The sequence below is a fragment of the Condylostylus longicornis genome, unplaced genomic scaffold, assembly GCF_029603195.1.
Source record: "Condylostylus longicornis isolate FDR11 unplaced genomic scaffold, ASM2960319v2 ptg000005l, whole genome shotgun sequence".
NCBI classification, from domain to species: Eukaryota; Metazoa; Arthropoda; class Insecta; order Diptera; family Dolichopodidae; genus Condylostylus; species Condylostylus longicornis.
This window is the reverse complement of record NW_026577974.1, coordinates 181500-206725: the sequence shown is the minus strand read 5'-3', so window position 1 is coordinate 206725 and position 25226 is coordinate 181500. Positions and strand designations below refer to the sequence as shown.

Below are 25226 nucleotides of genomic sequence, written 5' to 3'. Positions count from 1 at the left end.
TATATATCTTATAAGTACGGCATAATTCATATAAAATTTAAGTCCTTTAAGTTTTCTGCATAAATAGGTTGAAATACATATGTATACATATATAGTATATATTGAATGTAGTGTAGTGAAAAGTGATATACGTAGAGCTTAATACATCGCGAATTAAAAATCTATTTTATCTAAGAGTAAAATAGTGACTGATTAAATTTTAGAAGTATAAACATGTATATATGTAAGTAAAAACGTCTATCTTTATTTATTTCCAAATGATAATAAAATCGCATTAAAATTAATATAAATTTGAAAGCAGATACATTTCTATGCATCTATACATGAACATACATATAAACTTATATAAGTCAAGTAGTCCAAAAATTATTGTGATACTCTCGTTCTAACGTTCTGAAAGCATACAATATGTAAATGTATTTATTCTTTATACCCGAATGAACGTATGTTCGAAGGGTATACCAAATTTGCCTTACCGTTTGTAACGCTAAAAATAACGGTCTTAGATATAGACTCAAATGTTTGTTTTTGATCAGCGTCGAATTCTGAGTTGATCAGGGCACTGGTTCGGGTAGCTGCCATACAACTTCAAAATTTACTTAGCTATATCTCAGGAACTATAAAAGCTGTGGTATTGAAATTTCACAAAAACGAATATATTAGTAGGGCCAATGTGTTTGATAAAAGTCGCTGAAATTGCTTTGCTCTTTCTGGCAGCTGCCATACAACTTCAATAGTAGTTTGGCACACACAATATTTTGAAAAACATAGTACTGAAATTTTGCATAAATTAATATCGTAATACACGCAACTTAAAGTCATAGTCTGTCCCATAATCAGTTATGGCATATTTATTCGCACATAGGATAATAAATTCGTATGGGTATCACAGAGTTGAAAAGGTCAACTCTATTTTTTCTCATTTATAATTAAATTTCGTTAAAAATTCAGTTGCGTACATGGAAGAATTCTCTGAAAAATTTTGAGATAAGAGATAATAGTCATAAAAGAAAGCCGATATTGAAAAAATAATTTTGTTTCTTTATAATTTGAATGTCAAAATCTTTGATTTATTATTCATTATGTATGTATGTATGTACATACTACAAGAAAATTTTTTAAATACTTAAAGCCCAAAAAAGTTATGCTATTCATGCTACATAGAATTTTTTGATATACTCGTAAGGAGAGGAAAAGTTTTATATATTTTATTATTATAAACAGTTCATTATTAGACGTGCATAGGTACACACATACATATATAAATTTTCAAAATGTGTTTTACATTTTGAATTTGTTGAAACAAAGTTTTTAAAAAAATTATATGTATTTTTTTATTTTGGTTACACGACAACCGTAGCTGGTTTTACTATGATTGAAAATTTTTATGCTGTACGTGTACATACACATGTATGTATAAATATTATAAAACACCCCCTCCCTGTAAAAAATACGAAATATTTTACAGATTTTTTTAAACTAAGATATATTTTAGATCAATACTACTTTAGTTGAAGTTAATACTACGTACGTTAGAGATTCTAAAGACAGAACACTAAGTACAAAAGATGCCATAAATTTTTTTAATTTAGCAATATGAAATAAAATATTTCGTTTTCTATACTAAATACTGCATCCTTAAATATATATGTATGTACATAATACTGTTATGCTCTTAGTCTTATATTAATAAGTGTAAATACTAACTGTTTTTTTTTTTTTTTAAATTCTAATTTTCTTAAAATTGCTGGCAAGGAGAATACTATCAATAATCTCTTCAAAATTTTATTCTTAATTGCTAGACAGTAACAATAAGCCTATATTCTTAGATTTTTTTCCTTATTTTTTATGCTATTAAGAAATTTAAATTAGAAGAAGAGCAGATTAAAGAAATTGTTAAGCTCTGAAGATCAGATAAGAAATCCAAACAAAAATTTAATCGACACAATAAACGTTTTCCTGCTATACAGTTTTATAATCCATTAATAATTTTAGGAAGGAAGTTAATAATACAGGGAAGAAAATAACTATTTTCTTCCTTTTTATTATTTTGCAAAATGAAGTTGAAATTATGTTATATATCCAAAAGTAAGTTATTCTCAATTTCAAATTTTAAATTGTGTATGTATGTATGTCAATGAAGTGACACGAAAAAGAAGGAATTAATATACAAAAGTTGAAAAATTGAAATTTTGGAACAACCTATATATATGTGTATATGTAAGTATATACGTAAAGATGTATTTTATTATAATTTTTTTGTATTTTTTCCTTGCACTTTATTATAAAGTGTAAAGATAATAATGATCCAGTCAAGCAGGAAATATCAGGAAAATTTTGCCCTTTTAACGGGTAGGAACATTTATGTGTTTGTATATACATACTTTGAGGGTTAGAAAATTTCTTTAAGTACGAAAGATAAAATTATTTCACCACTGAAAAAAAATTATTTTAAGAAACAAGAGACACCAAAGAGCATTTGATTTGATAATTTTACAATGCAGGAAACAGAAAAGGGATTAAATGCCCAAAACACATTCTAAACCTTTAGTATAAATGAATGAATTAAAAAACAGGTACACATAACAGGTTGATACGAAAGTGCTCATAAAAAAATTTTAAGAAGCGAACATCAAGATTTAAATAAATTCTTGATGTTCGTAAAAGGACTCTAATTGTAAACAACATAAGTAAACAAAAAGCTTTTGCTAACAAGAATTTAATTTAAATACAGAAACAATATATAAGAACATATGTATGTATTATGTATCTTATTTAATGTTATTTTTGTTCATAATTATTTATATATGTATAATTCCATATGTACCTACATATAAATATATTAATACGTACATATGTTTATACGTACATACATACTCTATAAGTATGTATATACGTACATTTAATTTCGTAGCCTCCGTACGAAAAGGCTAAAAATATAATATACAATATTAACTACATACATAAATATATATTAGACGTGGTTATCTGCATTTTAAACAAATTTTTTCAAACACTATATGTTATCAATTATGTACTTAAATCATTGATGAAGTTTTTACTATATAATATATTAAAAATAATTTGAATCCAAAAAGTTTTCAAAATAAAATATCTGTATGAAATACAGTTTTGAAGTATACTGTTTTTTTAGCAATATTTTTTTATACCTCCGTGTGATACAAGAAGTAAGTGTGGCAATAAATATTTAAAAGTATACTACAACAATTAAAGTTACAAAAACTTTTTTAAAATCAAGGGTGTGTATATCAAGTACATATTTAATTTGTTCAGAAAGGGAAAAGTGATTTAAATTCATTCTTAATAGGATAAAATTGTATGATTTGTGGTTTTTTATACATCATTCATTTAACTAGTAAAATGAATTATTGAGACTTTTTTGCTAGGTGGGGTACGACAGCTTTAAAAATTTAAAGCTAGCAAGTCAATTTTATTTTCTTGAAGTAATTTTAATTGCACAAAAAATCGTTCTATATTTAAAATACCAATTTAATATGAAGAAAAAAACGAATAATAATAAAAAAGCATATTTCAAAATAACTGTGCCATATTCTATGTAATATTCTGAATAACTGAGAGTTCAGAATATTCTAAGAGTATTTTTAAAAAGAAAATGAGCTAGTTCATAAGTATTTCTAGGTCTTGAATAACTACAATTAATATTTTAGTGATCCAAATTAATAATATGAAAAATTTTCAACAAAAACTCCTATAACTTCTATTCATGTTTCCTCATATTATATTTATCTGTTAATTTTTTTTTTGTGTTGAGGTAGCTTTAGATTTATTAACGAGCTTCAGTTAGAATCTTGTTAAAATTTTATTAACCCATTCCAAGGACATTAATTTGGAAATTTCATTGTTTTAATTAATTATGTGAATATAAATACATAATAAATGAATATGAGAGATAGGTACTAAATTTTATGTTTTGTTAACTTAGTACATATAATTTTTTTCAGATTTAATTCCCTTTTATGCTACACTTGAGATCATTTAAATTGTGCAAATATATAAACCTACATTTTATTAATTAAATGTTGCGTTTGTTTTTGTACATTTGCAATTATAAAGATTTATAAATAAGTAAATATATGTATGTTTGTATAGCAGCAGCTGAAAAACGATTGGCTAGTTTTAAAATTTATTTATTATTTTTATATTACTTTAATTGGAAATAGATAGGCATAAATTTGAAACATGCCCAAAAATATTTTCGTGAGAAAGTCACTCTTGATTTAATGACAGTAATTGCATTTTGGATGACACTTTATTCCATTTACTAGAAACCACAAAAGAAATTATCACATTAGTAGGTTATTTCATTACATTATGAAATTTTAAATAGAAAACATACCACCACATTTGCATCCACCAGAAGTGTCACCTTTTCCAGCAGGACCCCATCTGGGTCCTTTTGTAACCCAACAAATTTCAGTCTTGCACATTGAACATTTTAACCAATCACATCCCCATTTTTTCATCATTATAACCTTTTGTACATTTGAGTTTGCAGAAAAAAAAAAGGAAATAATGAAACAAATTTATTTGTATTTACTTGTATTATTTATATAGTTTTCTAACTATGTATATAGTATATTCAAAATGTATACCTGGCATGTTGGACAATTGAGTGCTTCTCCTTTTTCCACCATTTCCCTGAACATTTCTTTAGTTCTTTTTGAATTTTCATTGTTATCGCAATCGTTTAATCCATCTTGATACTGTTTGCAAGTTATACCATCATGAATCGCCTGAAATACATACAATTAATTATAAAACTAAGAATATACGCAGCAAAAAATTAAAACTAACAGTCTTAATGTATCTCGCATTTTCAGTCTAATTCTTTGAGCTCTTTCAAATCAGAATCCTCATTTTTTTTATTTAAACAATTAAGTCATCATTTCTTTTAGAAATGTTGATTAAACTTGTCACTTTCAAAAACATAATGAGTTTTACATAAAAACGGGTTACGCTACACGAATTCACGACAGAAAAATTCTTCCTAATTGAAAATTAAATTTTAAAAAACGATTGCGCGATTCTCTCGCATTATCTTGGCAGCCAGTGAATAAAAATGCGAGATCCACAATTAGATCAGGCTCTTAATAAAATAATTGAATTGGAGAGAAATTAATTATGAGTAACTACTTTCCAAAAGGAGAAAAAATTGGATGGGAAAAATTTCATTATATTAATTTTATTATGTAATTAATACAAAATAAAGCATTTTAACTACATATGTAGCATAATGAATCTTTGAAATTACTCTTTCAAGTTTTAGAATTAAGTCCTATAATATTAAGAATCAAACTTGAAAAAAATGGTAAGGTTTCTGAAAAAGACAACAAGATTAACAAATGAAAGAAACAGTTTGTAAATTTGCGAAGTAACACAAATAAACTTTTGTTGAAAAACTATTTAAAAAAATTATGTTTTTTTACACTTTTCTCTTTACATCAGCTACACAAATATTGGTAGTGAATTTTATTGTTAAGTTTGTTAATTTTTCCATAATAAGCTACTTTCTAGTTTTGCAACGCTTTTTTTTAAAATATGTATATGTATATATACGTATTTTTACCGATCATATTGTGTAAACAATAGGTAGGTCATGTGATGGCAACAAATTTTGCATATCGAGTTTTCGGTGGGAATGCAGTTCTCCATAGTAGGGAAGTGTAAATAAACTATTTTTAGCAACCTATCGGTCTGTCGGTCTGTGTGTGCACGCGAGTATCTCAAGTTTGACTGAACCGTTTTTGATGAAATTTTATATGTAAGTTTATTTCGACCATGGCACGTATTGATCAAGTATTGGAATATATCAGGCCTCGAGAACTGCACTTTTTAGCGGGCCTGCTTTACATTTTTGAGCATTTTGAAGAAAATATTCAACCAATTTACTTCAAATTTCATAAATAAGCTCAGCTCGACCGTCCTCGAAACCTCCTAACTTTTGGAAGAAATCAAGTGTCAGCAACTGGACGTTTACTACGGGCCAAATATACATTTTTGCGTATATAAAGAGAAATAATCGACCGATTTCATTGAAATTTAATATTTAAATTCATCGTATTGAAACAATGAACACGTAAAGTTTTTGGAAAGATCATGGATCGAAAACTGACCTGATGGAATTTGTTGAAATTTGATATTTGAGTTCTGGTTGTTACCGAAACTAACTGGCGAGCAGTTCAGGGAATTCGGGCAGCACAAAGCGAAACTCTACTAAGAGACAAATTTACATTTTTCTAGGTATGTTAACTATAAGCTTACTAATGACCTAAATATTGGAAATGTTTTTGTATTTTAATTCGCTGTTTAGTACAGTTTTTTTAATGCGATAAAATTAATTTTAATTTCACTAACTTTGAAATATTACTTAAAACCGTTTTTATTAAAAAAATCTGATGCGATAAGCACATAACCGACCGTAATGTGTATTGTCTAGTATAGTGAAAGTGTTACGGTCTATTATAAAAATGACCGTTAAATACTTCTTTTCAATTTTTAGGGCATTAGTAAGTTTATAGTTAACATACCTAGAAAAATGTAAATTTGGCATTTAGTAGAATTTGGCTTTCTGCCGCCCGAATTCCCTGAAATGCTCGCCAGTTAGTTTCGGTAATAACCAGAACCGTAGATATGGTGAAAAATGTAAAATCGGCCCGCAGATCAGTTTTCGAGCCCTGATCTTTCCAAAAAATTTATATGTTCATTGTTTTAATACGAAGAATTCAAATATTAAATTTCAATTAAATCGGTTGGTTATTTCTCTTTATATACACAAAAATGTATATTTGGCCCGTAGTAAACGTCTAGTTGCCGACGCCTGATTTCTTTCAAAAGTTAGGAGGTTTCGCGGCCGGTCGAGCGAAACTTACGTATGAAATTTCAAGCAAATCGGTTGAGTATTTTCTTTAAAATGGTCAGAAATGTAAAACAGGCTTGCTAAAAAGTGCAGTTCCCGAGGGCTGATATATCCCAAAACTTGATCAATCCGTGCCATGGTGGAAATAAACTTACATATAAAATTTCATCAAAATCAGTTCAGCAGAACTTGAGATACACGCGTGCACACACAGACCAACAAACCGACAGACCGACAGACCGACGGACCGACACGTTGCTAAAAATAGTTTACTTACACTTCCCTACTATGGAGAAGTACATTCCCACTGAAAACTCGATATGCAAAATTTGTTGCCATCACATGACCTACCTATTGTATACACAATACGGTCGGTAAAAATTATAGTGACAGCTCGTAAAATCATAGGCAAGGCGTCACTATAATTTTATTTTTATAAAAATATGATTCCCCTATTGAACTTACGAGTTGTCACAAGAATATTTTGTACTAATCTTGCGTACAAATTAATGTTTGCGTTGAAATGGTGATGATTTTTTTTTTATTCCTACTTTGCTCCTTGGAGGAGGGCTGATACACGATATTGTAGATAGCCATGAACCAGTTTCTTACGTTATTGAGTTTACTAGGTAGGTGACGAGCCTACCGTATAGTACTTTATTAATAATTATAAAAATTAACAATATATTTTGTAAAAATAACAAAAAATATTATGAGTTTAGATTATTGATTCGACGAAATCTTCGGAAGAGATTCGGAAATGTGTGAAATAGTTTAAGATCAAATAATAACTATAGATTTAGACTTGTATGAAACATACAATAATAATTTTAGTAATATTTTAATTAAAGATGAAAATAAATAATAAATTACATTTTCCAGTGGAACAAAATTTCATAAATGAATATGAAAAAGATAAAATGTCATATTCATTAAAAACTAGGGGCAAAATAAAGAACGTTCTTCTTCAAGTGGAAAATCACATAGCTTAGAAACCTTAGTTTCAAACGAAACTAATAGTTTAGCATAAAATAGGAGAAAACGAAATCTATCAAAAATAAAAGATTTTATAAATAAGAAGAATCGAAAAGAAGGCAAATAATATTTAGGCTGGCAAGACAAGAACAATGAAAAGCAAAGAGAATTGTACGTCCGAAAACAGTTAAACTTTAAAATTATTTAAATGTAATCAAATAACCGAAGGGGAAGGGAGAGAACTGCGTAAATATTTCTGGTCAAAACTTGGCCTGAAAAAAAAGAATATTGTACCCACTTTAGTTTTATAAGGGCATAATTAGTTCCAAATTATTACCAAAAAGGAATGTATCACAAGATTTATATACAAAAAATGTTAATGTTATTGGTTTGATGAAACGTAGGCTAATTTAAGTGCCAGTACATTTGTTTCCTGCCTTATTGAGTATTTGTCGGAAAAATGTCCTTAAAATAAAGAAATCGTTATTTGGAGCTGTAATTGTGTTTACCAAAATAAAAGTTATATTTTGTCTAACGCTATTTTAAAAGGTGCTAAAAGTTTAGCGTTACTTAAATTAAACATTTGTGAAGTTTTGCACAATAACCCATTTAACATTAAAAATCAAAAGTGGTATCATCTTCAAGAACTGAAAAATGTGATTCCGAAAAATTACCATTTGTATTATGATAATATTCCGCATAAAGTTTAAATACTTTTCTTTTCTGTTTTATTATTTATAAATGTTTTATTTTGTTTTTTTAATTTTTTTAGCTTATTATTTTAACTTATTGTTTTCTTGTTTTTTGCAATAATGAATTATTTGACTTTATTTTACTTAAGTTCTAAATTACTCTTTGAAATAAAAATTGGATTGATACAAATTTTAAAAAATTAATTGTTATTTGTTAATAAATTACTAATATTTTTTTCTATTTAGTCAAATCAGATCAAAAAGTCAAGCAAATCTAAATTCGCTACATTTCAAATTATCAACTTGTTTAAAAAGTATATTATGTGACACCATGCAAATAACAAAATTTTGATACAAATTTCATTGTGACAACTTGTAAGTGCAAAAACTTAAAAAGTATTATTTATTTTTTTCAAAATTTTTTAAGAAACATAAAATGCGATTGATATAAATTATTTTTTTTGTATAAAAATGAAATTTACATATGTATATTAAATAGTTTTTATTATCTCCTGTAAAATTTTATTTTATGCAGTTACGTATTGTCACTTATCCCGTATTGCAATACTTTTTAACAAATTTAGAATAACTATAGTTAGTAATATATCAAAAAAATATGTACTGTTTACTTAGTAAAAAACTATAAGTACGTACCGCACATGTCAAACAATTTTTCAAATTGCATACCGGGCATAAAAATTCATTCACACTATCTTCATATATACACCAGCCTCTACAATTAGCGGTTTTGCAATGAAATGCATTTTCAATATAGTGTTCAGCTAATTTAATTGACTTTGCTAAATGTTTCTCAAATATATCCTTTGTAACTAAAGATTTAATTTCCCGCTCTTGCAAAAAGCTATTGCAACTGTAGACAGTGTCCATATAAGGACATTTAACTTGTGCTTCTTCATTAAATATAATTGTATTAACCAAACAATCTTTGCAAAATGTATGCAAACACTCCCGTAGCACTACGCCACTATCGTGCTCGATATTTTCGAAACATATTGGGCATTCAAAGGGCTCAAAATTTCGTACAACGTCCAAGTTATGTAGTTTTACTAATTCTAAGTAATGACTAGTTGAATATGGCGACTTCAATAATGCAAAATCTTTTGTTCGATCAGATTTAAAATTTTTATTTATTAGATCTACCGAAGATGCACTAGTTGATTTCGGAGCTACTATATTCATATTTGTCATTACATTGTTATTTTCAAAATTATTATATTGCAAAAATATATCGTTATCTTTTCTATATGGATTGAAATTGTCCACCCCTCGATATTTATTCTTTGTGATATTTGGACTAGAAAAGTTTGTAGAGTGCTGTTGTTGAGTTGCATTCACTTGAGCTTTCGGTACACTTCTCGGAGTTGGTTTTTTATCCTCTTCGACTATGTTGTAAAGCTCCGTTGATTTACGACTTGGATTAGTTTTACTTAAATCATTTTTTTGTTCTTTTGGGCGGAATAAAACTTTCTCATTACTATCTTTATCACTTATATTAAAGTTATTATGTGACAATGATGTATTTGATGTAGCGGCATTGCAGGTGTAACTCGAACTGGTGATTGTTTTCGTTGTAGAAAGAGAATTATTTGGATATGATTTTGAATTTTTGGTGTTTGATACAGAATAAGACGTACTTGGGGTATCATCCACAAGAAATGTGCTTGCTTTCTCTGATACTGACAATTTTTCAAAGTTCGTTATAGGCTTCGCTTTTGAGCATGCTGAGCATGATAATACCAACGGATTGTTAATTAAAGTACACAAGGAACATTTCCATGGAGCAGTGTCACCATTAGTATTTAAAGAACTCGATCGCATACAACTTTCCGATTCTGTTTTATTATTATCCACTAATTCTGTATTTGAATGGTCTTTTAATTTATCTCCCTTTTTACAGTTATCTGATGGTTTTAACGAATTTATGTTGATTTGATCATTGAAATCGTCTTCTTGAAACGCTTTGGAGGTTTTGGGAATTGTGAATTTATAATCAACTCCACAAGCTTTTATTTCTTTTGGTGGTGTCAATATGTAAAGATATAAATTTGCCAAATTATTTTTAACACCACACTCGAACAACGATAAAGACTCATTATATAGCAATTCTTCATTTATTATCCAATTTTGTAACTGAATCGGAATATTATAGTCTTGCAAAACTTTTTTTTTTAGATCTTCCACTGTCATTAATGGATTTACAGATATTTGTATTGGACCTTTCTGTGATATTCGATCTTCAATGAACATGTCCACTCTGAAAATAAAAATATTGCTAAATGTTGATCAACTATCAATGGGGTCTAAAATAAAATTTAAAAAGTACTTAATAAATATACTAATTTGAATACATATACATATAGTATACACTATGTAAGAATTTAAATTTAACATAATTTTAAATGAATTAGAACCAAAATTATAAAGTATTTTACGTTTTTTTTGTTTTATAAAAAGTTATGCATGTTATGCACAATGTATGTATGTATTTATGTTAAGGTTGAAAATCAAAATTTATTTCAAAAATGAAAATTTTATTTAGGTTTCCTTTAATAAATAAAAAAAACATTTATTTGAAGTTGTAAGGCTTTGCGCGCATTTTTAAGAAGTATTTTTCAAAATTAGTCGAAAAATCTTCCTAGGAAAGATTTTGAGAACCTGCAGAATTTTGAAGTTGCCTTCTTACTTTTACCTTGTTTTAAATTTAGGAAATCTGAGAAAATACTATTTTAAAAAGTAACTTTCTAAAAAGTGAAATTTTCATACAAATGAAAAAATATTTTTTTCACTTTCTGAAAGTTCAGTCATAATTCAAACGGTATATTATATAAGTTGGTTGTAAATCTTCGTCGTATATCTAGTATATATAAAATTAAAATTAAATGCGTAAATATTTATGTATTTAATAAAATAAAATCATCTTATGTAAATATGCATATAATTAATTTACTCACATGAAATTTTGGTTGAGATCGCAATCAAATGAACATGCTTTTTGTGATTTTAACTTTGTAACATGGAGTGATACTTTCATTTTAGCTAAATCCATTGCTAACTTAGCAGCTAATTCGTGTTTGCCTTCACTAATAGCCTGTTCTAAATTTCGCAAAATTTTGTTTAAAACTAGAGTATCTGTGTGACTAATTCCATTTACATTCCCATTATCTAAACTCCTTTTAAAATTACTACGTCCTTCAGCAGAAGTTAATTTTCTACTTATTTCTTTAACTTGCTCTTTATCCAGATGGGACAAATCTTTATAAATAATAGCATCATCTTCGTCATTGTTTTTGTAACTTGTTTTACTGTTAAATTTTACTTCATCATTTTTAAATTTAAAATTTTTGATCGGCGAAATCAGAGCGTTCAAGGAAGTCTCTGTTTTGCTGTCATATTCACTTGATTTCTTTATTAAACCAGATGTTTGACAGGATGACGAGACTTTAACAGGTTTATTTTCCTGTATATAAATATCGCTGTTAAATTTGCTTGACTTGTTTTTCGGAGATTTTATCTGCGTTCTAACATCCTTGTTTGATCTTACTAAAGGAAAAATATAATTTGATGAAATTTTTTTAACAGCTCCTGATTTATGATTAAAACTAGACTCATTTGTCTGATGAAGAACATCCATTTCATTAACTTGTAGTTTGATTTCGTTTTCTGAAACCTCGTCCTTTAAAATATTTAATCCATTTTCTTCATTCAAAGATTTCTTTGTTCCTTTTGTTGAACTAATTTCATTGCTTTGAATTTCGTTAAGATTTTTTTCGGGTTTCAACAAAAAAAAATCTGAATTCACAACTTTGTTTGAATTGGTTACTGAAGAAGTGGGATTTTCATTTTTTTTTAAAAACTCTTTACACATTTGTTGTGAGGATGTTTGTGTATCAGCACACGGATCACCTATAGATAAATTTTTTTTCAAAATTGGATATTTTTCAGCCAGAGCTTTTGCATTCATTGCACGAATTTTTTCCCGTAATCTTTGTTTTTCCTTTTCTAGTAAATTGGGGTCATTTAAAATATTTTCCTTTTCTTCATTATTTTGAATATTTGTAAAACATTCAATATTTGATGGAGTAATAATGTTAAATTTCAATAATCTGGTCATACGAATTTGTTCAAAATTAATTGGATTAAGGTCATTATTATTGATCTGACACTCGCTATTTTTATCCACATCTAATTTTTCATCAAATTGATGTTGAATCAAATTTTTATTGGAATTTTCATTTGACAGCATATCTTGCTTAATTTGTTTTCTGGTATTTGTTTCAGGTATATCAACTAAAAAACTACTTGAAGATTTATCAACAGTTAATTCTAAATTTAAAGTTTTGATTGATCCTGCACTTGCATTCTCCGGCTTTGAAAAATATTTTTTTACAATTTCAGCTTTCCATTTCCAATCTTGGGCAGGCGTTTTAGAATTCTGTGGGGTAGTAGGTATTGATTTTGGCAATTCATCAGATATATTTTCCCTTGTTTTGATAACATGAGTTTTAGGTTTTTCTTCTAAACAATGTTCAAAAGATTTCAAATGTTCACAAACTTCACAAATTATTCTGGAATTTGGATTCTCTAATGTACAGTAAGAACAACACCATGTTAATTTTTTATGTGAGTCGAGTATAGAGTATTCAGTTTCGGCTTCAGTTTTATCGTTTACATAATTGGAATTACACTTAAAACCAGGGCTTTGGTTTGTAATCAAGCATGGTTCAGGGTAACTACTATTACTAGAGGTAGCAATTCCAACAAAGCTCTCAGTTTTAGCAACATACGAAGAATTGACTGTTACTTTGGGTCTTTCTAATTGCATTTCAAATTTATTTATTAAATCTTTTGCGGATTGTTGACTTTCTGCACTCGCGTAATCACTGCCATCGTTATATTTACCTGTAATTTTAGAAAGTACCAAATTTTCACTTTTGTTGGTTAATGCACCTGTGCCTTGAAGCATTTTCTGGTCTAGCTTCAAATGATCTGGAGGATTATATGTTTGATTTTCTACCCAATTTAATGGTTTTGACTCATTTATTAGAATTGCAGCAGCTTCACGATCAAGTTCACTAATATTTGGTATATTTATATTAGAAAAACGTTGTTCACTCTTTGAATTTTTAACATCTTTTTGACGAGTAAATAAATGAAGCTTATTGCGACTACTAAAATTTGAATACCGCGAAAAACTCACTTCAGGCAGTCCAGATTCAGGTAAATCATTTTGTTTAGATTTTTCCATAGTTTTTAATTTCACTTCTCGCCTAAATGGAATTACGCTTTCTCTATTCATTGAAATAGGACGTTTATACCACGGTCGCAGTGATATTGGTGACTGGGGTGGAGTTAGTGAAGTTGTATCGTTCGAAATCTCTAAAGAATTATTCGGCATTAGTAAGTGATTTTTTATGTCGAAAGTGTTATTAATTGATTTTTTATTACCTATAAATTGTTTAATAGGACTGGTCGACTCTTGTTCTTTTGCAGTAAGCGATGTAATTGATTTAGCTGTATTTCGGTTTTTCGATTTTGACCTTCGGTTATCACGATCCGTACTAAGTCGATCTCTTGGATCACAAATATTTTGACAAGCTTTAATTTCAGGTTGACTTAGAAGAGCTTCAGCATTATACTTACGTCCTTCATCGACAATATCTGTTTTTGAGAAAGATTCACAATAGTTTCTTTTCGTTTCAATTTTGTTTATGTTTTTATTTTTTATAATTAAGCTAGATGACTCACTGGATGAAAATGATGATTTATCATATTGCTTTTCAATATTCACGTTATCTGATACGAAATTAGTTAGTATAGGTGGTGGTGGTGGTGCTTTTCGTTTTTTTCTTCCAGTCGATACTGGTGACAATGTTTGGCAGTTATTTCCAGTTGATTCGGTAGTAGATTTGTCAAGCAAATACGGAGTTTGCGAAAATATTTCGACGTTATTTGTAATTGACGGTGGATGTGGAGCTTTTCGCTTTCCTTTTACATGAACATAAGCACCAGAGTGTATATGTTTTGAGCTATCGCTAACTGTTCGCCGCGAACGGCTTCTTCTAGTTGGCACAAACAACTCCTCAGATAATTCTTTGCCTCCTCCAAAAGAATTATTTTTTTTATTTTGAATTAAATCACTTTCATCGGTAACCCAAGATAAGTTATCATAATTAGAATATATTTTGGATGGTGATAATTGTGTAGTGGAATCGTCTACGGACTTACTTGATTTTAAAGTATCAGATTCAAATAAAAAATATTTTTGCTTTAATGTTAACTTTGGTTCTGTTTTACATGTATCTTTAATTTCTGTAGTCAATAGGTCGAAATTCTTACTTTCACATCGAATTGAATTACTTTCCAATTGATTATTTGACAAAATTTTTGGCTGGAATAAAAAAAAAGCAAAATATAAATAAATTTTCTTAACAGAAGCTATATGTTTATGTACATATGTACATAATTTCATTCACAAAAACTACAAAAACGAACAACTAATACATTACCTCCACTAAGTTTCCATATTTGTTTGGTTTAATAAAAGCGAATCCTGTTGTCGACGTACTGAGTACGCTATCGCAACTCAAGGTGGGTGATAAAGAATTGCCTGAATAGTTTTCAAAATTTAAATTTAGTGATTCTGTGCTATTATTATCATAAAGACGGGACGTTGTTTCGATGGCTGATCTACCACTATGAAACTGCTGATGTTTAAGAAGATTTGGTTTTTTGAACCACCGAAAAAATGTCGGTATAACTGAGGTTTGAAGTTGTAATTTCGATGACTGCTGGAATATAAAGAAAATGCAACATAAGAGGCTTTAGTTTGTTTAATCTAAATTAATAAGCTCCCAGTTATCTACGGCTTTTTCTCTTATGCCAATATATTTTTCGTATTATAATAAATATAAGAAAGTAAGTAAAAACAAAATTTTAGCACAAGCATACTATATTTACACTATGCATTCTACAATAAAACGAAAATTTCATTAAAAAAGATATATATATAAAAGATATATATATATTAAGATATAGATATACATATATATATATTATATATTTTGGAGTATAAAACCGTAGTGTCACCTCCACGCGTTCACTCTGGTAACGGCGATGGCAAAAAGGTGAGTGAAATGTGAGGCGATCGAGCTCTGTTTGTGCGGACTTCGGGTACCAGCCGACAACAAAGACGAAAACAACTATAAAGACGAACTAAAGAACGCAGTGCCACCAACGATAACTACTGTGTCATCACCGCAGGATATCTCCGGGGGGAGTCGACTGCAGTGCAACAAACGTGGTTATCATGCCGCTAGTAACATCTACATCTTCAGCCAGTGACTTCAACGATTATGGCTTCGGGACCATTCACGTCTGTATTCAACTATGTGGCCAGAAAACGGGATAGTTACGCCGGATTTACAATTTAGGATTGATAGGTCATATTGGGCTGTGACGCTAATACGCATCGCACAGTATGGGACAACACCGATACAAATTTAAGAGGTGAGAACCTCTTTGAATTTTTGTTAAAAAACAACTTATTAGAAGGTCTTAGATCTTATCATATGTAGTCCTTTTGTAACATCCCAAATAAAAAACTGGCGTGCCTCTGACAAAAATTCTCTATCTGATTAGTAGGAACGACTGTTCCAAATACAGGGAGGAGGGTAAGGTAGACATATCCGGGATCGATCTGAACATAGGGTCCATTCAACAGTTGGACGAAGCATCCGACGACCTACGCCTCCTGGTTAACCAGTCTTACGAAAGCACCAATAAGGAGTAAGTCGAATAGGAACGTTCTGTGGAAATGGCAAAAGGAAATCTTTGTAAACCTTCCAACACAAAGATCATGTTTTTTTTTTTGTGGGAAGTGATCGTCAATCGTTAAAATTGACATATGTATATATGATACCTAAATTACATGCACGTTTTTTTTTCACTTTTTGAAATTTTGGCAACTTTTAGACAGCAATAAATAATTGATTTTGCTACAAGAACATTTTAAAAGTTGTATTTTCGGCGTCTTATATTTCCGAAACTGCAAACTTTAACAAATTCCTATAAAATCGGAAAGTTAATAGTAAATGCCATGCTACCAAAAAGTATAATTAGTTATGTTAACACATTTATTTAACTGTTTAATTTCCTTTCACTTCGCCAAGAATTTCATTCAGCCATTTAAAATTAAAAGGCTAGAATACCTTTCAGTACTTTAAAATTAAAAGGCTGAATGAAAATTATGTGGGGAGTGGTACGAAAATATTTTAACAATAATTTTGACTCCTTTTACGTTTGTTGAATTTGAAAAGTGTTTGTGATTTCGTTACAATAAATAGTCAAGTATTGGCATTTTTAGGACTTTGCAGATTTTCTACAGTAATACATTTTATTTTTATAAAAAATATTTTATACAACTGCAATGTAGTCGTTTTCGAGCAATATAAATAAATGCCATTGGGGGCATTTCAATAATAAATCCAATTCAAAGTCAGAATTTTTTTTTAACTCGAAATGTCTGGAGTATTTGTGTTATCTAAAAGTTAATTAAAACATTTTCCTCTATCTCTCAAAGTTTTTCAGTAAATTGTTTAAAATTTACTGAAAAAATTCAGATTAAATGTGTTTAAAAAACATGCGAAAAATACATCTCCCCAACCATAAAATTATTTGATGGAAATTGATCAAAGAATCATCTCTGAAGTTATTTGCCACCTTATGCGTAAAACCCTGTACATAAATAAACTTTCTTGAATTTTAGATCCTGTCAAAAAAGAAAACATGAACATAAAAATATAATTATGCAATCATACTGTGCAAACTTATCACCTGTTTGTTATTATTTCTATTTGATGATTTTGCATTATCTCTTTGGTCTTCAACTAATTCTGACTTGTTATAGTTCATATTTTCATTCTCTTTTCTTTTCTATAAAGTCAAAACCCCAAGTTCTTTAAGCCAATTGCTCATATGCATATGTACCACTAAAATAAAATAAAAATAAAAAAAAATGCAAAATAAAATTACATGATGAATAAATTATAGATTTAATGTAATATTTCAAAACAACTACATACTTAAAATAAAAATACTATTTACGTACAATATATACATACGTTATATATATACATATATCGCAGATTTGTTTGTTAATAAATTACATAATATAAATACTTTACAGGAAAGGTTAAAATTTGAGTTATTTGTTAAAAATCCTATAGTTTATTTTGTATTATAATTGCTTCGTTAATTACTTATTCACTTATTCCGTAGAAGCTTTCGACTCTAGAGACGGGTCGCGGTTGAAATCGTGGCAAAGATGTCATAACAATTAAATAAAACCTAAAGCCTACAGGATTAACAATTAAAAGACTTCAACTAACGCCTAAAAAAGTATCGATAACTAATGACCTTTGCATTATAATTAATTAATCAATCTTTTGCCAACTTTTTGCAACATTTTCTATCTGGTTCCGTAGTGTGAAGACGAGATTTTGCTTTAGCGATAATCAGCAATCTTTTTCCATTGATCCAATGAATTGTGTTGATTGACACTCTTACTGAGTTTTATACCAGTAACATTTTCACTTCTATGAAATAATGGTACGTATCTATGTAACAGAGCTCTAAACCCGTAAATTTTGATTGAAATTGAAACTTTCGGATTGGACTACGTCATAAATTTTAAAAAATTCGATTTTTTTAATTTTTTTTGTCTCATAAAAGAAATGTTTTTAATTCGAATACTTTCTTTGTTTTTATACTTTGATTGAAATTGGTACTTAAAGCTTGTTAAAGATTTGTTATAAAACCTTTGTCCCCTAGATACCGTTTTTATCTGTTTTATATTTTTTTCTTTATATTTCTAAATATTTTCAATTAAATGTAGAAAAGTACGAAAAAATGTTTAATTCAGCACTTTAATAAATAAAGTTTGAATTTATTTATAAGTTGAATATTTATATTTTACATTGAAAATTATTAGTTTACACATTTTTATATTGAGTTGAGTTGACTTAAGTACTCAAAGTTAAAGAAAAAAATTTACCACCATCTTTTTATCCGTGGTACCATTTATGACAGCCCCTGCTAAGTACAAAGTATTATATAGAAAAAAAACTGTCTGGTATAAAACTTAAAAAATCTTTAAAAACAGAAACCATAACGTTATTTCTCGCAAAAAGAAAAAAAAATCTCATTTAAAAAAAAAAGTAAACCAGACGGAAAAAACTTTTATAATTTTTATGAATAGGTGATAAACGCCAAATTTCAAAATAATTACTAAACATTTAAAATTTTTTTTTTAAAAATAAAACCTTTTGACATAATCAAGGAAAACATATGTACATATGTATGTTTCGATTGTAAGATTTCAAAATTTTTTAAAACACTAAATTTTATTTTACGAAACTAGAAAAAATTTTAAACATTGAGAAAAAGAAAACGTCATCATTTTCTCTCATTTTTGTCCAAATGTACTATCCTACACGCTTTGCATGCAAGAACTTTATAAAGTTTTTTAAAACTCTATTATACCAGACCTTTTAACAACATAAGTTTTTAAAATTTCCTCACTGGTATTTCCCTAACTCTGTATTACTTAATCTCATTTAAGATTCAATTAATTCAACTGCGTAAAAATATTGTCAATTACCGGAATTAGTTCATAGGTTGCTTATTTTTGCGGGATTAAGTACTTGACAGTGCCGTTTTCATTTTATTTTAAGTTAACATAAATTTGATAATATTCAATATTCTTTATTTTTTTTTGTTTTAATGTTGATGCTTTTTTACAAAAACTTTCACTTTTTTTAAACTTACATTTTGGTTCAGTTTCTCATTAATTGAATTACACACATGGAAATGTACATATGTACATACATACATAAAAGTGTATATTTACGTGTATTTATCGTTTTTCGTTGGTTTTCACTTTTCAGTAACACTAAAAATTTTTAGTAGTTTTTTATTTTTCTTTAATATTAATGTCGTCTTAGCTCAATTAATTTACAAATTTACTTAAAAATTATCATTTTTATTTTTATCACATTTATATTATATTAAAAGCCAATTATTTTTTTGATAAGTAATTTGAAAGTTCTTGAAAGGCTCTGAAAATAGAGTTTTTCAAAAAAAACTCCGGAAAGTTTTGTCTTAAAAGAACCATTAAAAACAAATTATTAAATAGTCAACATTTTTCCTACATAGACTTATTTTTATGTAATTATATGCAAATATTTTTGTTCAGACATTGATACTAAAAAATTACTCAATCATAATTACATATGTACATTTATTAATAAAAAATATTGTACCTATGTATATTTTTCAAAATAAACACATATATATATATGTATATGTATGCACGTACATATTATATTCGTTTCAGATTTATTTTTTTTGATTTACCAAAATAAAATAAATGTATAATATACATACATATACGCATTTTATTGTATCAACGCTTATAAATTTTTTTAATAATGTAACCACATGTGTAAGTTTGTTTGAATCAACTTTAGTCATGAATAGGTATTTAAAATAAATAAAGAGTTTGTACTATTTTTGATCAGAAGTTTTTTCTCTAAATTTAAAATGTACATATATTGTATGTATATACATATATATAAGTTCCGTATAGTAATTCCCATCCAAATTAATGTATATGTATATGGGTATATTATATAATACAGATATGTACGTATATGAATAATATATTTTTTTGGAGAGAATTAATTATGATATCACTTCTTTTCATCAATTTTCATTATACATAAGTATATACATATATGTATATTTTAATGAATGTAGGAACGTATATGTATGTAGGTACATTTACAATTGGTATTTCTTTAATTGGCTTATTATTTTTATTGCTATTATATTATTATACATAAACCTTATTTTATCCTTAAATATTCACATGTATGTGAATATGTACATAAATATGTACATATGTATATAGTGTAATTTATTGAGTATAGTTATGTTGTATATAGTACCACTGATAATATTGCAATATACAACTTTTATTAAATAGAATTGTATTGAATACACATATTTCTGGAACACTTGATTAGTGAATAAAAAAAAATTTAGTTCAACGCCTTGAATGCCTCGATACTAAAGCTAGAACTAAAATAACAATATACGATCGATCCAATATACACATGTGTGTGTACATATGTCGCTTTACAGTGTGTATAACATCGGTAGATATCATTATACAATTTTGTTATAACTTAATATGTGTGTATGTATGTTTACATATAAAAGAATATTTGCGATTACGAATTTTCCTCGTACAATATAAAGAAAATTTATAAAATAAAATAAACACAATAATAGGCAAAATGATGAAACATAATAAAAACGATAAACGCGAAATAGAAGAAAACTAAAAAAACAAATCTTTCCGTTGCCTTATATATGGAAGAATACGTATTTAATTGAATAATGACATTTTTCTTATAAATATCTTAAAACATTTCTCTGAAAAATAAAATTTTCAAGAAAAATTTTTTTGATAATTATTAGAATTGAATTATATGAGTTGAGGAACTCTACTGAAACACAAACTAATGATGATGAAATGAAAATTCAAGAAGGTTTTTCTGTGAACGAGCAGAAATTATTAACTAGTTATTCCTGCTAACTATATGGAAATTAAAACATTATGCAATTTCTGTAAAAAAAAATATAAATTTTTAGACTTTTGTGTAAAAACAAATGCCCTAGAAATTTTTGCTTTTAAAAAAATTTTAACAGCTAAGCCACCCCAGTCTTAAAAAAATAAATAATCTTCTATTCTCGTTGCTGAAGATGTTTTTGTTATGAAGATGGATACTCTTGGAAACGTTGTGGCAACTGAATGCTACAAATTATAGTATCTTAATTGTGACTAATACTGCATAGCCGCGAATTTAAAATCAGTGAATCTTTCTTATAATACTTTTATTTTGATAATGAAATGTTTATAATTTTGAACACAATGTCTTTTCAGCATAGACAATGTATGGTCAGTTACTTCCATCATAAAAATCTCGTACCACCATATGTAATTTTAGACAGTAAACACAAAGCAAAAATTAATCTGAAAGAGCGCTTCTTTTTTTATTGTCTTAATATACAAATAAGGCCTGATCGTCTATCCCGCTGTTTTACTCGGCAAGTGAGAAGAGAGTGAGTAACTATGTATTATATTTTTATATAATGTAATTTTCAGTGAGACGAATTATTCGGTATTGCTAATCTCTTTTTTTCTAAACTTTACACAAAATTTATTCACTATGTTTTTGAAAGTGAGATGTTCAGTCGATAATTTGAGAAAAAATGCAAAAATCTAATGGAGAAAATGAGTTGTCTTATTGATAAAGTGAAATATTCATTAGAAAACGCTGAGAATTCTGATTCGAAAGTGAATAAAAAGCGAGTAAAAAAGGGAGATACACGATCGGCTGATATGTATATACATACATAGTATTAACAAATTTGTGGTCATATGTAAACCGCATTCATCTCTAGACCGCATCCATACATGCATATATCAAAAAATAATGTTCGAAACTGTTAACATAAAACAACAATGCGGATTTTAAAACGCTGAGTTAAGTTATGTATAAATTTCTGAACTGAATCTAAATAAAATTACTTAAGCAGGAACTCGACGATATTAAAATAATAATTGATTCGGTATTCGAATCGCAATATTTGCTGCATAACAATTTACATCTGTAAATATACAAAAGCATTTAAAAAATATTTAAATTGAGATCGTTCTCCCATGATAAATATAAATTTGAGAAATTCCTTAAAAAAAAAAAAAAACTTGAAAAGAAGCTCCTTTCATATTATGTACAAAGTAGTATTATATTTTTAGTGATGCTAAGGAGAATTTCTAAACAAGCCCAAAATTATATGTATAGTAAATTTATAGTATTATATGTATGTATAGTAAACAAGCTCCTATGTATGTATAGTAAACAAGCTCCTATGTATGTATAGTAAACGAAAAGAATATTGTACAGGCATACCTCGTTTACCGCTCATGATGCGTTCCTAGAAGTTGAGCGTTAACAGAAACTAATATACCCTATATTTTACACTAAAATATAGGGTTACGTTACTACCAACTTTTTTTGGTACTTTTTCAAGCCAAAAATAATAAGTTTGTATATATTTTTATTTTGAAAAAAATTTCATTTCATTTATACTTCATTTAAAAATTAAAAAATAAATAAGAATTTCAATAAAATTAAATAAATACATTAATACATTTCACAAAATAAAGGTAAATTCATATTTAATTGTCTTTTTTAAAAAATATGTCTAAGCTTAATTGCTTTGATAATTTTCTCTTTTCCTTTAAGAGTTCTATGTAGGGTGATAAAGTATTCATTACTCCTCGTTTTATAGCACAAGACCTTTCATAATTGGGATCATTTTCACATAAATCTTTTAAAGCATTTTGGATTATTCCTAGATTATTTTCCAAACATACTCTCAAAAAAACAATATACATAATCTCTCTCTTAAGAATCTTTGAACATGTAATAGTTCTTAAGAATTGCGACTGTAGTCAAATAAAAATTATTTCATTAGAATTTCGATTATTGTGAAATAAAAAAATTTTTTTTTTTTTTTAATGTGACAACATAAAATATTTACATTTGGTGATTCCAAGAGATATAATAATTTTTGAAAATTTTTTTTTCAAAAGAGCGTTATAACGAAACAGCGTTAAAAGAGGTAGCGTTAAACGAGGTATGCCTATATACACATGAATATGTACGTACATACGTGTGCATAGTATGTACTATGTATGCGCTTAATCTAATATTGATACGAACAGTAGCACCTACTGTTCATACATAGCTAATGATTCATTCCATTTACGTAATATAATTTGTATACATATGTTTTATAATTTAATACTATTTCACAGTAATCAAAATATGTATATTAACCTAAAAATTTCCAATTTTCTATGTTGAATAAAAAAATATTTTCTAAACTAAAATTTCCAGTAACAATAGATGTTACAAAGAACAAACAAATTACAAAATTTATTGAATTTTTAATTACCAAAATGATTACATCGTTTTACACATTCGACAAATTTCAACGATTTAATCTGATTCTGATGAAAAAAGCTGTAAAAAGTTCTTGTTGATTCGTTGGAAAATTTCTTTTAGTTTGTTCATAAGTTTTAAATTTATAAATCCATCTATGCTCATCGCTACTGGAGATTTTCGACGTGTTTGTCTTGCCGGAGTTGGAGTTTATTGCCTTGTACAAGTTTTTGGGATATAGATGTTGCTGCTAGTTGTAGGGTTGCGAGTACAACTTTCCTCTTCGTTATTTGATTCACCGGTACCGTAGTATTGAATGATTGAAATTTCTGTTGCGCACGGGAATGGTTCCAAAATTCTGATTTCGATTTTCCATACAGGAATAGTCCTCAAGTAGGGTGAATGTCCCTAGGACTAATGGCGAAGATGCATTACTCGATTTTTTTGTCTGATATTTTGCCTGATAAATAAACTTGTGATTGACAATTTTATTACCTTTTAGCATGTTTTCAACCGTATAGATTCCTGAAACGTATCTTATCTATTGAATAGTCTTAGTTTTTTAACTACATCAGAATGTTTGCTTATCGTGGTATTTTGCCAGATAAATAGACTAGTGATTGACAATTTTATTACCTTTTAGCACGCCTTCAACCGTGTGGATGCCTGAGACGTATTTTATCTATTAAATAGTCTTAGTTTTTTAGCTACATCAGAGCGTTTACTTATTTCCTGTAAATCATTTTCTCACTACAAGCTGAGATATTTTGCTAATATAAAATTTGCATTTACTAAAAGGATTAGTATTTCCTCTAAAGTGCTGCCTTCCTTGTTGTCCTTCCATTTAAGTAAAAAGTTGATTTCTTGATGTAGGACGTTGTAGAACGTAGGTAAATTTTTGACATATCTGGGTTGATCGCTGTTTCAAACACGTACAAAAAATTAATTGTCTCGTTTTACATTTAAAAAATCTGACTGCAAATCTGATTTAAATTAAATCTGGTTTATAAATTTCATATCTGATTAAGATTTATGCGAACCACAAAGCCTAAAGAAATGAATAAAATTATTTTGGGAGAATATTTCTCTAGGTGTGATTTTCATTTTTCAGTTGATAGTTTATGTTATTTTATAATTATGATAGAGGTAGTTATAGTTAGTAGTAAAATAAATTTTATTTTTAAATATATATAAGGTAAATGAACAAAAAAACTTCTTTAATAAATAACATGCATATAGCATCTATTGTATGTAAGAAAAATACTTTTTTTATAACAAAGCAATAGTAGCGTTCGTCTTCACTACTATTACTTTTGTACTCATCACAATAGAATATATCGCAATACTTGATGAAAACATATTATATTTATTACATAAAGTAAAAATGTCAAAACATCAATGAAGCATAAAATATTTTGCAAATTATTTTATTTTTATAACCTACATTATTCACTTTACTCTACTTTAATAACTTCAAAAGTCATTTGTTTTTAAATCTCGGTAGCAACGAGTTTTTCCTAGTGAATTCAGCTGTTCGTGGACCAAAATATCATTCCGCGAATATTC

General features: G+C 27.9%; 1 protein-coding gene across 11 annotated transcripts; it reads right to left on the bottom strand.

The window, feature by feature from the left end:
* Positions 1 to 343: 343 nt before the first annotated feature.
* On the bottom strand, positions 344 to 25106 carry LOC129616332 (uncharacterized). 11 transcript variants are annotated; one of them, XR_008697535.1, is made up of 11 exons: positions 23674 to 25106; positions 17419 to 17573; positions 15093 to 15374; positions 14032 to 14974; positions 11538 to 13962; positions 9220 to 10840; positions 4635 to 4775; positions 4379 to 4514; positions 4188 to 4303; positions 477 to 626; positions 344 to 393 (listed from the first exon to the last, which is right to left on the bottom strand). XR_008697535.1 is itself a non-coding variant. In XM_055531995.1 (10 exons), exons 2-10 carry the CDS (start codon positions 17494 to 17496, stop codon positions 4260 to 4262), a joined length of 5583 nt encoding a protein of 1860 aa, XP_055387970.1. In that variant the 5' UTR covers positions 17497 to 17573; positions 23674 to 25106; the 3' UTR covers positions 4053 to 4259. The 11 variants fall into 11 exon arrangements, 8 of the variants coding, with proteins under 8 accessions (XP_055387970.1, XP_055387927.1, XP_055387937.1 ...); XR_008697534.1 differs by having other exon boundaries at positions 369 to 626; XM_055531995.1 differs by lacking the exons at positions 344 to 393; positions 477 to 626 and having other exon boundaries at positions 4053 to 4303; positions 14032 to 14244; positions 14332 to 14974.
* Positions 25107 to 25226: the final 120 nt, after the last annotated feature.

Coding starts and splice junctions, on each gene's coding strand:
- LOC129616332 (XM_055531947.1), bottom strand. CDS start 17,496: ATGAACTATAACAAGTCAGAATTAGTTGAAGACCAAAGAGATAATGCA. Junction 10,841..11,537: donor GATCTCAACCAAAATTTCAT/GTGAGTAAATTA, acceptor TTTTATTTTCAG/AGTGGACATGTTCATTGAAG. Junction 4,776..9,219: donor AAAATTGTTTGACATGTGCG/GTACGTACTTAT, acceptor TATGTATTTCAG/GCGATTCATGATGGTATAAC.